Source organism: Suricata suricatta, chromosome 4, assembly GCF_006229205.1.
Source record: "Suricata suricatta isolate VVHF042 chromosome 4, meerkat_22Aug2017_6uvM2_HiC, whole genome shotgun sequence".
Taxonomy (NCBI): domain Eukaryota; kingdom Metazoa; phylum Chordata; class Mammalia; order Carnivora; family Herpestidae; genus Suricata; species Suricata suricatta.
The window spans coordinates 112,424,688-112,443,236 of NC_043703.1; the positions used below are offsets into that span (position 1 = coordinate 112,424,688).

The 18,549-nt window shown below is 35.7% G+C and overlaps 1 protein-coding gene across 5 annotated transcripts in view; it reads left to right on the forward strand.

Moving 5' to 3' along the window:
- Positions 1–18,549, forward strand: part of APLF (aprataxin and PNKP like factor) — an 80,183-nt gene that overhangs the window by 50,946 nt on the left and 10,688 nt on the right. Inside the window, exon 10 of one of the 5 annotated variants that reach the window (XM_029936246.1) lies at positions 631–769. The exons of the other annotated variants lie outside the window; for them this stretch is intronic. Within the exon in view, the coding sequence (XP_029792106.1) occupies positions 631–652 (22 nt within the window). The 3' untranslated portion in view covers positions 653–769. Of the gene's footprint in view, positions 1–630; positions 770–18,549 lie in introns of those variants that run through there. 5 annotated transcript variants of the gene reach the window in all.

Genomic DNA, 18,549 nt, shown 5'->3' on the forward strand with positions numbered 1-18,549 from the left:
AAGGGCATTGCAGGCATTGAAGGCATTGATAAAAGTATGAAATTTAGAAATTAATTTTATTGAGATAAGGGTATCTATTTAGAGAGAGAAAATTGGAATCCTAACTTACACATAGTCAAACGCTGGATTCCAGATGAATCATAAAACTAAAATGTGAAAGAAAAAAACAATAAAGCTTTAAAGATATGTGTAAGGACATTATTTCATGATCCCAGACTAGGAATTGTTTTCTAGAAAAAGATAAAAAAGCAATAACTAAACGGAAGACATTTAATTATTTGACTACATTAAAATTAAGATTTTTTTATACATCAGTAGACACTATTAAGAAGTGAAGATAAGCTACAAAACGAGAAAAAAAAATTGCAACCACATAATTGATAGTAGGCATTTATCCAGGGTACAGAAAGAGGACTTACAGATTGTTACTGTTTTTCTCTTAGTGACATGTACGGGCTTTTTGTCCAAAAGGAAATCTAAATAATGAATAAACTTATGAAAAAGTATTCAGTATCATTTTTAACTAGGGAAATTTCACATGAGCATTTACACACATGCACACACATGCACACACGCACACACACACTCTTGAAGTAAATAATTCCTTGCTCCCTTTTATTCATTCAACAGATACTTCCCGAAGAATCATTAAATACCAAGTACTGATGAAACAATGTTGAACGAGATTACTTGTAGAAGAAATGTCACTCTGTTTGTCTACCTATCCAGCTATCTATCTTGAAAATAAAATACCTTTCACAGCTCATGACACAATGGTGATATTCCTTTTCCTTTTTAGGGAACTTTAGGGAACATTTTAGGGAACTTTGTAATAGAGAATTTTATACATATCCATGAGTGGGGGAAATGTAGAACAAGTTCCTGTGAAGCCATAATTCATTTTCAAGTATTGGCCAATGTTATTTCTTCTATACTTTCTTCTCCTCCACCTACTGTCCCTGCCCCTGGATTACTTTGAGTTAAACCCTTGATGTTGTATCTTTTCATCTCATTGTATTCATAGGTATCTTAGGGGTATATCACTAAAAGATAAAGACTTTCTAAAAATATACTATAACACCATTATTAAATAAATATCATTTAGATCCTATCAGATATCCCAATTATCTTATAGTCTGTTTATTTTTTTCATTTTTTTCTTCGAATAAGGAGACAGTTAAGGTCCGTATATGGCAAAAGGCAGCCATCTTTCTTATTTAATCAAAATAGGTTCTTCTTCATTTTTTTTTCCCTTGAGAATATTTGTTGAAGAAAGCTGACCATTTGCTCTGAGGAATGTCTGACAGACTGGATTTTGCTATCTGCATTACCAAATTGTCATTCATTATGTTCCCCTGTACTTCCCTAGTAATTGGTAGTTGGAACTAGAGACTTGATCAGATATCAGCTCTAAAAATTGTAAAAGTTGTCTGGTCCTATGAATATCAAGTCCCTCTTAGTCTCTAAAATGCTTCTTGCTATCAAGTCTCCTTTGTCTAATATTTACAAATGTTTAGGGATTGCTCTAGATACGCTATTATTATTAGTTTATAATTTAGTTTTGTTGTGGTCATATAACATTTTTTAGAATTTACAATTTATTGAGATTTGGTTTTGGCCCAGCATATGGCCCGTTTTTGTTGGACATGCTATGTGTACTTATATATGCTGTGATTTGGGGGAATAAGGTTCTGTGTCAATTTGGGCAAGTAGTCATAGTGTTGTTCATGTATTTATTATCTTGGCTGATTTTTTTTTTCTGTAGTTCTATTAGTTACTGAGCAAAGGATGTGAGAACCTCCACTGTAAATGTAGGTTGGGCTATTCTTTCTCTTAATTCTGTCAGTTTTTATTAATATACCTCCTGTGGTCTGTCCTCAGTGGAAAAACCACAAAAATGGGAAACTCACTTTTTCCATGTGGTGACTCTCCTCTGCTTTTGGTGGCTTTCCATAATGTTGTGGTTTTTTTTTTTTCTTGTTCATGTTTGTTTATTTAAGAAATTTTTTTCAAAGAGTGTATCACAAACATGTGCTCTATATGGAAAGTGGTCCCTTTCTCTACTTAAAAAAAAAACAGTTATTTACAATTCATGTGCATAAAAGGTTTGAAGAAGAGAAGTAACAGAATGAGTGTGTTCGTAATGCTTCTGGATTCAAGTTGAATGAACTCAAAAAACAGTGTCAGGAAGCATGACTTAGATTACTTACATTACTTTCAAATGGAAGAGAAAACATTTTTTTCATATAGTTTATTGTCAAGTTGGTTTCCATATAACATCCAGAGCTCTTCCCCACAAGTGCCCTCCTCCATGTCCATCACCCTCCTTCCCTGTGCCCCCCTCCCCCTTTAGTCCTCAGTTTGTTTTCAGTATTCAATAGTCTCTCATGATTTGCCTCCCTCCCTCTCCCTAACTCTTTTCCCCCCTTCCCCTCCCAATGGTCCTCTGTTAGGTTTCTCCTGTTAGACTTATGAGGGAAAACATATGGTATCTGTCCTTCTCCACCTGACTTAATTTCGCTTAGCATGACACCCTCCATCCACTTTCCTACAAATGGCCAGATTTCATTCTTTCTCATTGCCATGGAGTACTCCATTGTAAATATATATACCACGTCGTCTTGATCCAGTTATCAGGTGATGGACATTTAGGGTCTTTCCGTGATTTGGCTATTGTTGACATTGCCGCTATGAACATTGGGGTACATGTGCCCCTATGCATCAGCACTTCTGTATCCCTGGGGTATATCCCCAGCAGTGCCACTGCTGGGTCATAGGGCAGTTCTACTGATAGTTTTTTGAGGAACCTCTACACTGTTTTCCAGAGCGGCTGCACCAGTTTACATTCCCACCAACAGTGTAGGAGGGTGCCCATCTCTCCACACCCTCGCCAGCATGTATAGTCTCTTGATTTGTTCATTTTAGCCACTCTGACTGGCGTGAGGTGGTATCTCAGTGTGGTTTTGATTTGTATTTCCCTGATGATGAGTGATGCTGAGCATCATTTCATGTGTCTGTTGGCCATCTGGATATCTTCTTTGGAGAAGTGTCTGTTCATGTCTTCTGCCCATTTCTTCACTGGATTATTCACTTTTTGGGTGTGGAGTTTGGTGAGTTCTTTGTAGATTTTGGGTGCTAGCCCTTTATCCAATACGTCATTTGCGACTATCTTTTCCCATTCCTTCAGTTGCCTGTTAGTTTTCTTGATTGTTTCCTTTGCCATACAGAAGCTTTTTATCTTGATGAGGTCCCAATAGTTTATTTTGGTTTTTTAAGATTATTTATTTATTTATTTTGAGAGAGAAAGAGAAATAGAGCACAAGCAAGAGGGGGAGAAAGAATTCCAAGCAGGCTTCATGCTGTCAGCACAGAGCCTGACATAGGGCTCAGACCCATGAACTGTGAGATCATGACCTGAAGTGAGTCAAGAGTTAGGCACTTGACCAGCTAACCCACCCAGCACCCCATGATTATTGTTTTCATATTTTTAACAGAGTATAATTGTTACCTGTGGGAGGTATAATCTGATATGATCTCCTTCTGATTACCAGAAGTAGAACTTCTATTTTGTGTGCTATAGTATAGCCACTCCAGCTTTCATTGGTTAGTGTTTGTGTGATACCATTTTTCATCCTTCTATTTTCAACCTCTGTCATTATATTTAAAGCATGTCTCTTACAAATGGCATATAATTGGTTCACTGGTTTTATTTTTAATCCAGTCTGACAGTCTGCTTTTTTCAGTGGATTGCTAGTCCAATTATATTTAATACAATTAGTTGTTTTTTTAAGAGTGAGAGAGAGAGAGAGGGAGAGAGAGAGAGAAAGAGAACACACAAGGAGGGGAGAGGCAGAGGGAGACGGAGACAGAGAATCTCAAGCAGGCTCTATACCCAGGGCAGAGCCCAACACATAGCTCAATTTCACAACAGTGAGATCATGACCTGAGTGAGCCCAAATCAAGACTCACACGCTTAACTGACTGAGTCACCTACGTATCCCCAGTTATGGATATTTCTAAGTTTAATTTTGTCATTTCACTATTTTTTTTTCTATTTGTCTCACATATTCCTTGTTCCTTTATTATTTTTTTGACCTCTTTTGGATTTGTCAAGTGTTTTTCACTCCATTTTTTCTCCTCCATTAACTTTTTAGGTTACATATTCTTTTTCTTTTCAGTATTTACATTTGATTTTAATTAGCATCACTGTCTTATTAACAGTCTGCCATACAGTTACTTCTCTTACCACTTCCCAAAAAGAACAGTAATCCTATGGGTCAATTTAAGTTCATTTACTTTCTCTTTTGCCCTTTTTGAGAAAATATTGCTGTCATATATTTTCACCTCTATACATGTCAACCTGTAAGGCGTTGCTATTATTTCTCTAAATTTTAAGTATTAGCATTCTCTTCTCTTTATTGACATATTTATTTATCATTTTGGGTAGCCTTTATTTCTGAAGTTTTATCCTTTTATCTGAGATAATTTTCTTAGCCTTAGGAACTTCTTTTCATATTTCTTCAGTGAACATCTTATGGCAAAGGATTCTTTCAGCTTTGATGGGTCTGAAAATGTCCTGATTGATTGATTGTTTGAGGACTCTTGACTGAGTGTAGAATTCTAGCTTGACAGTTTTGTTTTCTTTCATCACTTCAAAGATGTTGTTCCATTGACTCTTGGATCCATAGTTTCTGTTAAAAGTTACTTGTTTGTTTGTCTTACTGTTGCTTTGAAATTCACATGTCTTTCCTCAGACCACCAATAAGATTTTTATAATTGCTTTTTCTTTTAAGTAAACTCTGCCCCCAGCGGGAGGCTCAAACTCATGACTCCATGCTCAGGAATCCCCTGTTTTACCCACTGAGCCACCCAGGTTCCCCTTATTGCTTTTACTTTCAACAGTTTAACTGACGTGTTTCTAGGTCTCTTTTTTTTTTTATATTTATTCTGTTTGGGGTTCACTGAGCTTTTTTGAAGGTTGATGTCTTTGTTAGTTTGAGGAGATTGCTTAGCTGTTTCCTGCTTTCTCAGATATTACTCTGCTCCATTCTCTGTCCTCTCTCATTCTTCTACTGCAATTAAGCATGTCTCATTTGTCTCTTATATATTGTGTTATTCTCTCCATTCTTTTTTTTTTTTTTTTTTACTTTGGTGCTTCAGATCACCTATTTGCTATTGATTATCTTAGAGTTTAGTAATTCTCTCTTCTCATGTGTCTACTTTGTTAATAAACCTATCCAAAAAGTTCATAATTTCAGATACTGCATTTTGTGCATGTTATCTTTTATCATTGAGGACTCCCCTCTGTTTGGGTAGGAGCTAGTCATCTTTGTCCAGTCAGAGATTTAGATAAGTAATACCTAGTTTGATATTTTAATAACACTCAGTCTGCCTTTGGTTTGTCCCTGTTCCTTTGGCATAACTTTTCTAGACTTCTTGATGGAAAAGCAGGTCTCTGTCTTCCTAGTTCTGAAACTCCCCTTTAGAGATTTTGACCTTAGCCAATTAGGCTACCACCCATGCATCCTAAATTCTGACATGCTTCTTGAGGGGAGACTAGTTATGTGTTTGTTGCATATCCCTTCTCCCTAGTGGGACTTTGTCTCTAAAGCACAACATGAATTAGAGGTTTCATTCTGCCTTTTTGAAGTTTCAGACACAGGCCTTAAACCTCTCGTACTTCCCAGGAACTCAGCAAATGTTTCTTAGAATCAGCTTTAGCTGGGGGAGTGAGGGACACAAGTCATGAGAGACTACTGAATACTGAAAACAAACCGTGGACTGAAGGGGGAGGGGGAGGAGGATGGGGGGTGATGGTCATGGTGGGGGGCACTTGTGGGGAGAAGCACTGGGTGTTATATGGAAGCCAATTTGACAATAAACTATTAAAAAAAAGAAAGACTCAGCCTTGTGTTTGGGGTTCTTTTAGTTTTCACATTGTTATGACATCCCTGTGAGACAATGAAAAGCTCTACTAGTTTATCTTTTCTCAACTAGAGTTCCTCTAGGTGACTCAAATCTTATTTTTCAGCCCACACCAAGATTAGTAAAGACCTCTAGGGAAGAAAACAGCCAGTGATTGTCAGATAACCTTCATAGAGTTTTTTTCTCTGTGGAATTTAAATAATCTAAAATTCTCATTGTTCCCACAGTTCCCTTATTAAAAATTTTTTTATAGTTTATTAGTTTTTCCCTACTTGCTAAGAGTATTGGTCTGTCATGATGTTCTATATCTTTCTCAAAAGCAAAATCCAAATGTACCTATTCTTGAGAAGAATGAACATAAAATACAAAACCTTCCTAAAAATAATCAAATGTCAAATACTATCAAAAATGGTGTCAAAAATTGCTGCCTGCATGTCATCAGTCTCTTAAAAAGAGGTCAGAGGAATGAGTAGTCAAGACAGAATGCCACTGATCCACCTATGCTAATAGAAACTTTCAGATTTATATCTAAATATATTTATATATACACAGTGTATTTTTTCATCTGTTGAGCTGCTTGGTGGCTTGGTTCAACTTGGAGATAAAAATCTGAAGTTTTTATTCCCCTGTTAATTTTAATTACAGTTCAGAGAGACTCTTGGAGAATGTTAGATATGATTGCTTACTCTGACTACTATTTTACAAATTAGGGAATGGGAACTAAGAAAGGCTAAGTGAGTTACCTAAGAATCCAAAGCCAGTGAGATCAAAACCCAGTCTCTTCTCTCCTCCAGTCCAGCATTTCTCTTGGCTTAGCCTGACTCCACCATTGTTATTTTTATCTTTCTAAAGTATTAATAGGTGTTTTTCTTTCCTTTTCTTTTTTTTTAAGTAAGCTGCACAACCAGCATGGGGCTTGAACTCACAACCCTGAGATCAAGACCTGAGCTGAGACCAAGAGTCGAACACTTAACCAAGTGAGCCACCCAGGTGCCCCAGTAGTGGTTATTTTTTATTCAAATGGCAAAGCCTTATTTTAGAGTTAGGAAAAAAAACTCTAGATAAGGTACTTTGATTGAAGAAATTGTAAGTTTTTTGGATCAATAAATATTTTTTGGATACATGTAGTTACTGAAGCATGATAGATATTTATATACTTTTTCTGGTCACAGTATTACTATTAGGCAAAGAATATGGTCTAGTAGATATATCACTTATCATAATATAACACTTTAGTTTTAATAATTTACTCTTTAATAACTTGATTTGCAGGAGTATATTATTGTTAAGCTGTATACCATTTAGTGCTATTAAAAATGATTAAAGAAGACAATTAAGTAATACAAACAAATTTTATTTAACATTTCATGAAGCAGATGGTCTATTCAGAGAACTGCAAAATGGGTTGGAAGGTGGGACGCTTTTAGAGGATAAAGAATAAAGAATAAGGAAGAGAAAAATAGAAAATATCTGATTGGCTGGGACCGCTTAGTCAACCTTATTTGAGGTAAAAAGAAACAAGAAAATAAGTGTAGAGCCCAGAGATAGTATGGCATTTGGGGATTGGCAGACTGGATATATTGTGTTTCTGGTCAAGGAGAGCATTTATAGGGACATGAACATTATCTAAGTGTTGGTTTACTGACGTGATACCTCAGGCAGGAGCAGCACCATCTCAGGGCTCCTTACTTTTAAAGTGCTAGAATAGAAGCCTACTGTATCAGAATGATAAAATGTTCTAATTTAGTTTGCTTGAAAGCAAGTTTTTATGTAAATGCATGCTAGATTCTTTCCTAGAGCCATAGAAGAAAAATATTGAAGTCTCACAGATCGTAAAATAAACCACAAAAATCAGCCAGAAATTATTATATTTAGAAAATTAACCCATATGTATGTATTAATATTACATAATATGCTACTTAAAGTATATATATGTTTATATGTATGTATACACACACACACACACACACACACACACACACACACACACACACACTGAAGTAGAGCTGTGATAAACCTACATTTTGAAGGGAGATGAAATTTACGAGCTGAAACATCTTTGCTTTTTATTCTGAAAATTAGCCTTCACAAAACAGGTAAGAATTATTCTCAAGTAAAAACAATTAGTCTCTCAAGTGAAATACTAGGTTGATTTCTTCTTTTCTTTAAAAAAATTTTTTTTAATGTTTATTTATTTTGAGAGAGAGAGAGAGAGAGAGACAGAGTGTGAGCAGGGGAGGGTCAAAAAGAGAGACACAGAATCTGCACAAGGCTCCAGGCTCTGAGCTGTCAGCCCAGAGCCTAATGCGGGGCTCAAACTTATGAACCACAAGATCATGACCGAGCTGAAGTCAGAAGGTTAACCAACTGAGCCACCCAGGTGCCCCATTAGTTTTACCTTCTAATTCCTTGAATGTGTGCAAGTCAATTTCTCTTTTTGATATATTCAACTGTGTACAATATATTAAATAGTCTTATTATGTCAGCTACCTAAGGTTATATGGTATTGTATTGTGTTGCTAAGGATTGGTGTCTGCAGCCAAAGTTTTTAATCATGACAGAGCAAATATGAAAACACTGAAATATACATATATGCGTATATTTCATTTTCACCCATCTATCTTATGAGTAAAACAGAAAAACCGATGCAAATCACATATTAAATGCATACAACAGTAAAAATAAAGATTCCTAAAGCCCATATAAGAGGTTGATGTTTAAAAAAAGATACAGGGGCACCTGAGTGGCTGGCCCAGTTAAGTGTCTGCCTTTTGATTTGGGCCCAGGTCATGATCTCATGGTTCCCGAGTTCAAGCGCTACATCAGGCTCTACATAGTACAGAGCCTGCTTAAGATTCTCTCTCCCTCTCTCTTTGCCTTTTCCCCGCTCATGCGCTCTCTCTCACTCTTGCTCTCACTCTTTCTCTCAAAATAAATACACTTTAATAAATAAATAACTTAAAAAGATTTAATTAAAAATTTTACTCTTTTCTGGACTACAGGCATTACTAAAATTTTCTTAGACATTCTATTTTTTTAAACCTTTTTAAAAAAGAACTGGTTGATGTTTTAAGTATCTTGTCCATTTAATCTGATTTATTCCTTTTGAACTGTTTACTACAGTCTGTTAAAGGACTTGCTCAGTTTAATGTATTTGATTAGCTTAAGGTACTTGTCTGAGTTGGAAAATTATAATATCTAATATAACCTAGTGATTGCTGCGCCTGCCTCTGACTCATTCATTTCCTCTGGTGTATAATAGGATTTTATGCAGTGCTTTATTCCTGTTCTCGTTTGTTAAATTAAGCAGTAACGTTAGTGCTCAAATGAAGAGTCCATCTTCAGCCAGTTCAGTGCAAAAAATGTAAAGTCACACTCACACACATTGCCTCAGATTTACAAAACTTAAAGCAGGTATGTATTATGCAAATGAAAATGTCAGTGCCTTGATGTTTCTTGGAACCCAATCACCTACTTCTAATTTTATAAATTATAATACCTTCTAAGAGGGATGATGTTAGGAAGTGTATTAGTTATCAACTATGAGTACTCTCATTGTAATAAATCTACAACACGACCTGTATAATTGAAAGAACACAGTGTTTTGCAATAAGCATAATTCATTTTTTAAAAAGTATATTTGATAGTAAATTCATTATCTTTTGTTATTTGCTGATCCAGATTTATATGTATGATCTAACATTTTGTGCTATCTTCTATTATTGAAAAGTGTTCCAAGTTATTGCAATATTATCTTATTTGATCATACATGCAGATGTATGCCTCAAACCGGGAGATACTGATTTTGGGGGGTCACTTCATAAAAATTAGGAATGTGTGTTTAGTGTAAATCCATTATTTTGTTTGAGGTAAAATGAGTAGATTTTAATAGGGAAAAACTGCTTAATTGTCTGCTAGTTGAAATTCCAGAATCAGTCACAGGAGACCCATCAATCATTTTTAGTTAAAATAATCAAACTTGATAGCGTCTTAATCCATTTTTATAGGATCTGCATACACAGGGAGTAACCTGTCATTGTTTGCCAGGCTTGCAGTTCTTTAATCATGTGTAAGAATATCATCTTAGAAGGAAGCATCTTAGACTAAATAAACCCACTTAGCTGTGCAGTGTTACATACGACGTGGCTATACTTTTTTTTTTTTAACTTCATTTAGAAGTAGCAGTGACCACATCAATTATATTTATGTAGCCTTGAAAAAATGTGCTGGAATGTCTCCTGTGGTTTTGTTTTTCTTGGTCCTTTATTTGAATATGCATCTCTTTTCATAATAAGAAATTTGATTATCTTTTTTATGTTTAGTGTTAATTGCACATATACGAGAATTCCAGAGTTCTTTTGGCATAGGTAGTAAATTGTCATGATTTTTAATGAACAAGTTGGCCACTTTCTATTATCTTATGCTGGTTTACTCTTTTATTATTTAATAAAGACCATATTTGTTAACTCTTTTTTCTCCTAAATTTTGAGACTTAGATATTTGGTAACATAGGGTTCATGTTTTTGCTTTAGGTTTTAGAATAGATGGTGACTTTCAAAAATGCAAGGTAAATTATTTAGGAATGAAGGAACACTGGGTGTTGTATGGAAACCAACTTGACAGTAAACTATAAATTAAAAGGAATGAAAACAAAAATAATAATATGATCACTTATTTATTGAGCAAATATTGTACATCTGATGTCCTAATCACTGTTGTAGAAGCGGATGTAAAATAGTACTTCAGGTTCATTTAAAACTTTAAATAAGTTTTGGTATTAAGTTACCAAATCTTTGGAAGTAAATAAAAATAAACAGTATTATTCTGTTCTTATTACTGTTGCCTAGTTGGTCTCTAGGTACTTCATTATGGTGGAGAGATCATGAGTTTTTAAGTCGGCAGACTTAGAATGTAGATGGTTATTCTAACTCTGTGGCGTAACTTTGCATGTCATTTGATTTTGTTGGGCTTCAGCTCCTCATGAAAACATGGAAAACAAAGAGGTTGGATCATTTGTGTTCTGGGGTCCTGCACTCTGGAGTGGGGAGATCCAGAGCAGAGAGCAGTTTATTCATATTCATAAAGCCAGACCAGTTATATTCCTGGCTGCTCTTCCTTAGCCTTCTTTGCTGTCTCTTCTTTTCCTACGTGTAATTATCACACAGCCACGGGGCTCAGTTCTCTGATTGCAGTCCTCCTATATTCTGCTCTTACTCCTGAGAAGATCTAATTCAATTTAACGGCTCCAGATTCATACACTTGGTGGTTCAAACTTATTACATCTTAACATCTGAAACAGAACTCTTGATTTTTATCATTAGAAAACAATTTCTAAGTGTTCTCCACCTATGTGAATGATAAGGTCATTCCTATAGTGTTTAGGCCCCAAACCTAAAAGCAGCCTTGATTCTTCTCTTTTCTTCACATGATTCATTCAACCCATCAGCAATTCTTGTCATTTTAACCTTGAAAACATATTAAGACCCTGACCATTTCTTACTTCCCCTGTTTCTACTATTTGAGTCATAACCACCTCCATCTCTTACCTGAACTACTGCAATAGTTTCTTAACAGATACCCCTGCTTTTCTTCCTGGCCGCCCATGGTTCATTTTCCAAGCAACCAAGCAACTTAATCTTAGAGTAATTCTCTAAGATTCTCTAAGAATTACTCTAAGATTAAGTCCTGCCATGTTTTCTTACTCAAAATCTACCAATACTTTTCTGCAGAACTCTTTATCATAGTTACAAGTCCTTATCTGACTTCACTTCCTGTTATTTTCTTCCTCACCCATTATCTTTGAGCTACACAAATCTGTGTGTTTTTACAGATACTCTAGCTTCTTTCCTACCTCAGGGCCTTACCAAATTTACAGACATTTTCTATTTCCTCTTCCTAGAGTTTTCTTCCTTCAGATATGTATGTATTCAAATACCAATATCATTAAAAGCAAAAAATTTTTTTTTGAAAATTTCTATCTTAAAATATAACAGCTCCTGAAACCCAAAGTGGTTATGGGTGTGTAGTTTCAGGTTTAGAAATTAAAGATTACCATTAATAATTAACAATAATACAAAAAAAAACCCAACTCAGAAAGGATTTTGAGGCCTGCTAAGTTATAGAAAATGCCATTTGTGAAAAAGATGGATGTATATCTTTTATGAATTAACTGTTAAGTATTTCCATTCATTATTAGGAAAAAGAAATTCCTGAGTGGAATTTGGAATTATTCTTGAAAGTTATTTCAGATGCTCATATGCCTCCGTAGAGCTGCACAGAATTGCCACTTAGCCTCAACCCAGGGTTGTATGAAAAAGATATTCTGCCTTGTTATGAAATGACTGATTTTTGAAAATGAGATATGCATAGGTAAATTTTAGAATATATTCTATAAATATGTGAAGTATGGGGACAATATTCAATCTTAATAATATGTATTACTAAAAGCCAGTTGAGGTATTTAGTATTAATTGGCAATTGTTTTTACTAATACATAGAGTTTCCAAACGTTGTTGGCTATCTAAAAGTAAAATTAATTTCTACTTATTTTTTTAATTTTTAATTTTTTTATTGTGTTTATTTATTTTTGAGAGACAGAGAGAGACAGCGCGAGCAGGGGAGGGTCAGAGAGGGTGACACAGTATCTGAAGCAGGCTCCAGGCTCTGAGCTGTCCGCACAGAGCCTGATGCGGGGCTCAAACCCACCAACTGCGAGATCATGACCTGAGCCGAAGTCGGATGCTTAACCGACTGAGCCACTCACGTGCCCCTTTTTTAATTTTTAAAAATTGTTTATTTTTGAGAGAGAGGGAGAGGATGAGTGGGGGAGGGGCAGAGGGAGAAAGACAGAGGATCCAAAGCTGTCTGTGCACTGACAGCAGCGAGCCCTGTGTGAGACTTATACTCAAACTGTGAGATCATGACCTGAGCCAAAAAGTCAGACGCTCAACCAACTAGCCACCCAGGTGCCCCATTAATTTTTATTTCTATAACAATAGCTGACACCTGGAATATATTTAATAGCCTACAAGTGCTTATACATATTACTTCATTTAACCCTTGGAACAACCCCATGTGAAGTAAGCAGTATTATCCCTGCTTTACAGATGAGTAAATGATGACTTGGTGTATAGGACTTGTTCTGAATCATACAACCAGTAGAAGGTATAGTTCAAATTCATAATCAGCTCTTTTGATTCTGAAACCTGAGCCCCTTCCATAGCAATGCCAGTGCTCCAAAATTTAACAGGCCGGGTGAGAACAGGTCCAAGTCACAGTGGCATTCATCTCTTAAGCATTTGTGAAGGATTCTGTGTTCTTGTGTTCCTTGCATAATTGATTGACTAGAGCTAAGTGTCTTACGATGCTGAGCAGTCAGTATCTCAGGAAACTGATTACAGTGGAGTCTGCTTAATATGATTGTTAAGATTTTCATTGTTTCCTGGGGAAGTAATATGAATGGTAATGGCAGGAAATTCGAACATATTTTAGGCTTAGGTTTGTATAAAAAGGTTCAATGAGTACTCTGATGATTAACTTTGTAAGTGTGAATATAAAGCAGTTTCAGCACTTGACACTGTTTCCAACCTAACAGAATAGGCATTCTCTGGCATCTTTCCAGTAGAAATACTGCCTTTCAAAGGACAGATGTCTGGAAACATCAGGATCCATAGATTAGGGCTTATTAAAAAAATTAAATTTAACATGAACTCAAAAAATTTATCAGTGTAGAAATTGCTAGAAACTGCTTTTCATATTCCATTAAACTTCTATTTATATTGCAAATGATTCTTTCAAGTTCTTTTCAACAATTATTGTCTTAAAATTTTTTATTATTTTTAAAAATTTTTAAATGTTTTTATTTATTTTTGAGAGAGAGAGAGAAAGCGTGAGCTGTCCTTTGAGAGAGGGAGACACAGAATCAGAGCTCCAGGCTTTGAGCTAGCTGTCAGCACAGAGCCCGACACGGGGCTCAAACCCATGAACCGTGAGATCATGACTTGAGCTGAAGCTGGATGCTTAACTGGCTAAGCCATTCAGTTGCCCCATCTTAAAATCTTTTTTTAAGTTTATTTATTTTGAGAGAGAGAGAGAGAGAGCGAGCAAGCATGTGCGTGCACATGCATGAGCAAGGGAAAGGCAGAGAGACAGGGAGAGAGAGAATCCCAAGCAGGCTCTGCACCTTTAGGTCAGAGAAGAGCCCGAGTGGGGCTCGAACTCATGAACAGTAAGATCATAACCACAGCCAAAATCAAGAGTTGGACCCTCAACCAACTGGGCCACCGGGACACCCCTCAACAATTATTTTCTTAAGAAATAATAGTAAAGGTAGTATAAACAAGTTTCTTTTTTTTTTATTAAATAGAAAAATATAAAATATTCCATCATTTTGGAAAATCATGTAGAAGCCAAATTAAAAAACTTTTTCCCTTGAAAAAGGGATTATATTATGGTAGATAAATTTGTTAAGATTGCAGTTGAATGCCACCTTGTGAAGGGTGCTATAAAAGATACTAAAAGGTACAAGAAAACTCCCTGGCTTCAGTGGCTGATTTGACAGATGATAGAGATAAAACACACACATGCACATGCACACATTTGTGTTGAAAATTTAGATGACAACGTAAGAAATTATGTCGTGAGTACCAAATGGTAGATATAGATAATATATTCTAGGGGATGTCCCGGTGATTATTGACATTGCCTTCCTGAAGGAGGTTGGATTTGAATTTAGGCGATGTAGAGTTAGAACATTGTTGGCAAAACGTTTGGGAGCAAGTACCTGTCAATGGCAAAGAATCAAAAACTGCTCTCCCAGAGTAGAAATGAAGGAAGGATTAGGCCTCAGATAAAAGTTGGGACTGGGATCACGGGCACCTTGAAGAAGAAGATAATTTAAGAGTTTAACATTCAGAATACTTATTTTTTTAAAAAAACATTTAAATGGCTACATAAACAAAATATATCTAAAATTTGTTTTTATTTTGAGTATGTGCTTTTGCATGTGACATACTATCATTTCTTTTTCGGTTCATATTCTTCCTAAAGTGTGTCTATTCTGAGAGTTATATTGATCATTAACAAAGCAAGTATACTTGGAAATACCTCCTAAAGTTCCTAAACAGGAAACTTTTGAACTTATCACAGAGGATGGTTTTCCTTTTTTTTTCAAGATAGAGTTTGGCTTCTAAATGTGGAAGAGTAACAAATCAATTAGTTGCTTCTGGCCTCCATTGCAGTCTTACGCTTGTCTTAAAATAGCAAGTTCTACGAGAGGGTGGAAACTATTATCACAGCCTCAAAGAAACATTTCTCTCTCTAAGGCAGATGAAAATATGTCCATGGAGCTGAAAATATTTTTGTTTTCTGAGTATAAAATTTCATAATGCATTTTTCTGCTCTTTTTGGAATATATAAATATTAAACTTTTTAAAAGAAATCTTTCATTCTGAGATGGTTTGCCCAGGTAGTATGTTAGGTTAGATTATGTAGATGGGGTATGTCAGTGCAATCATGGATGTGTTTCAGGATAATAGAGGGGCCACCTGGGTGGTTCAGGGGATTGAGTGTCCAACTCTTGATTTTGGCTCAGGTCATGATCTCATGGTTTATGGGACCGAGCCCTGCACTGGTCTCTGTGCTGACCATGCGGAGCCTGCTTGGGATTCTCCCTCTCTCTCCTTTCTTCCCCTCCCCTGCTTATGCTTGCTCTCTCTCTTTCTCTCTCCCTCAAAATAAATAAAATAAACTTAAGTAAAAAAGATAATAGAGAAGGGGAACCACCTGCAAACTTGAGGTTGAATCAATACCTACCCCCCATCTGCCTTTTTAAAAAGTTATTTTCACTTTCAGTCTCTCTGGCATTGACAACTGTTATCAGCAGTGTTTTAACTGGTATTTGGTGCATAAACTGTACTTGAGTCTCTGTTAACTCCTTCGTTCCATTTCTGTACTTTTTTTTTATTGGAGTATAGTTGTCACACAATGCTGCATTAGTTTCAGGTGTACAACATAGTGATTCAACGAGTTTATATGTGCTGACCACAGTGTAGCTACCATCTGTCACCATGCATCACTATTACAGTATCATTGACTGTACTCCTTATTCTGAGCTATTTATTCACATGACTTATTTAGTCTATAACTGGAGACCAATATCTCCCACTCTCCTTCACCCAGTTTTGTCCATCCCTCACTTCCCTCCCCTCTAGTAACCATCAGTTTGTTCTTCGTGTTTATAGGTCTGATTCTGATTTTGTTTGTTTATTCATTTGAGATTTTTTTTTATTCCACATATGAGTAAAATCATACAGTATTTGTCTTTCTCTTATTTCACTTAGCATAGTATGCTCTAGGTCATACATGTTATTTATTGCAAATGGCACAATTTCATCCATTTCTATGGCTGTGTAATAATGATTGTATATATACACACTACATCTTTCTTATCCATTTGTCTACTGATGGACTCTTAGGTTGCTTCCATATCGTGGCTGCTGTAGATGATGCTGCAGTAAACATAGGGGTGTATATATCCTTTGGAATTCATGTTTTTCTTTCTTTGGGTAAATACACAGCAGTGGAATTATTGGATCATTGTTATTTCTACTTTTAATTTTTTGAGGAACCTCCATACTGTTTTGGAAGAGGCTCTAGTGGCAAACAAATAAGACCATGTTTACCTTTTTAATAATTTTTCTCTTAATTATTATGGGCAATATGGGAAAAGATAGGACTGCTTAAAACCTGGAAAAAAATATATTTTAAAAAGAAGGAGAGGTGTGCCTGGGTGGCTCAGTTGGTTGACTGTCTGACTCTTGGGTTTGGCTTGGGTTATGATCTTGTGGTTTTGTGGGTTTGAGCCCCGTGTCGATCTCCTCACTGATGGCATGGAGCCTGCTTGGGATTCTCTGTCTCCTCTCTCTCTGCTCCTCCCCCACTAGTGTGCACTCTCTGTCTCTCAAAATAAACTTTTAAAAATAAAAAAAAAAAGAAAAAGATTTTAAATGTCAAAAGACTGTAAATAGTAATAAAATAACAATGAGGTATCTGTGTAGAATGTTAACATTTGAAGAATCGATGAATATGGAATTTCAGTGTACTAATCTTGCTACTTTTTAGTATGTTTAATATTTTTTTCAAAATAAAAAGCTACCAGTGTGTTTAATTTTACCCCCCACCCCACACACACACAAAGATTTTTAAAGAGGTTTCCAAAAATAATCTCAAATGACCAACAATCTTTTTCTAGATTACTGATGAGGAATAATTTTGATACTGATGTCCCTCATGTTTCTGTTGTTCCTCCCCTGACTTGTCCAGCATTAATTGAATTTTAATTAAGGCTGAATTAAACAAGTCAGTAAGGAAAGGTCTTCCCATAAATCATCACTGCAGCTTTGTTTTTTTGCACTTCTCTTCACCACATTTAAGTTGTCCAGTTTATTTCTCTCAACTTTGAAGTTTCTTTTCCATTAAAAGGTCAGATTTGGGTTAATTGTTCCAAACACACAATCTTTTGTAGAATCTTTTTTCCACTTTTCAAAACTGTTGAGTTATGACCCTAATTAACTGCGTGGTTGTAATCTTATACTGTATTGAATACTCATGTGGTAGGAAAAGCTATCCTAAAAAAGAAGAGATCTTAGCAATAAGAAATGTCACTGACGCTTGACACAGAGACTGACATGCAATTAGCGCCCCATGACTATTTCTTGAACCAGTGATGGATGTGTCAATGGCTAACATTAATTACTTACAACTTACCATGCCCTTAGACTAAGGACTTACTCTGTGTTCTTCATGAATCCTCACAGCAGCTTCGTGTGAGTGGTGCACCTCAGCATGTACCTATTGTCAGCGTCCCCCAGCTCCTGTAGCAGCCCCCCCCAGAGAGGGGTACTACTACTCATCAAGCAGATCATGATCGACCAGTTACTGCTTTAGACTTTGTGCTGCCTGGGCAGTTTGTTAGCTAAATGCTATTGTATTAGCACTTAGTTAATAAAGTAATAGAAGAGATCATAAGTGTATATAATAAAAAAGATATCCAAGCAGTTTCTGTTTGACTTTGGAATATGTCATATGAATTTCTCAATGCAAATTAACTTTTCTGTTTCCTCATAACAACTGGCTATCTTTAGAGACATGACAATGTTTTTGTCTTTGGATTCAAGTAGAGCCTTAAAAGTATACTCTAGACATTACACATACACACACACACACACACACACACACACACACACACACACATTTGATACCTTGTGTTCTATGTTTTATACACAACTTTACATTATATTTTTACATATGTGATATATGGCATTGACATTTTAGGAATACAATATTTTTGGGGGGATATGATATGTTGTATTTTATTTGTCTTATACTGTTTTTCTCTAGTAACTCTTGAGGGAAAATTTTTGGCTCACCGGGATATCTTTTCATCTAGAAATATGCCCAGCATGTAGTATGCACTTAATTAATATGTAATTAAAAAGCAAATACTTCATACAGCATGGTGAGTATAGTTAATAACAACAACCAAAAAAGCAAATGCTTTTCAATAAGACATTTATTGGGACCTAATTTGATTTGTAGGTTAGTGAGTGTTCAAGTTTAATTTAA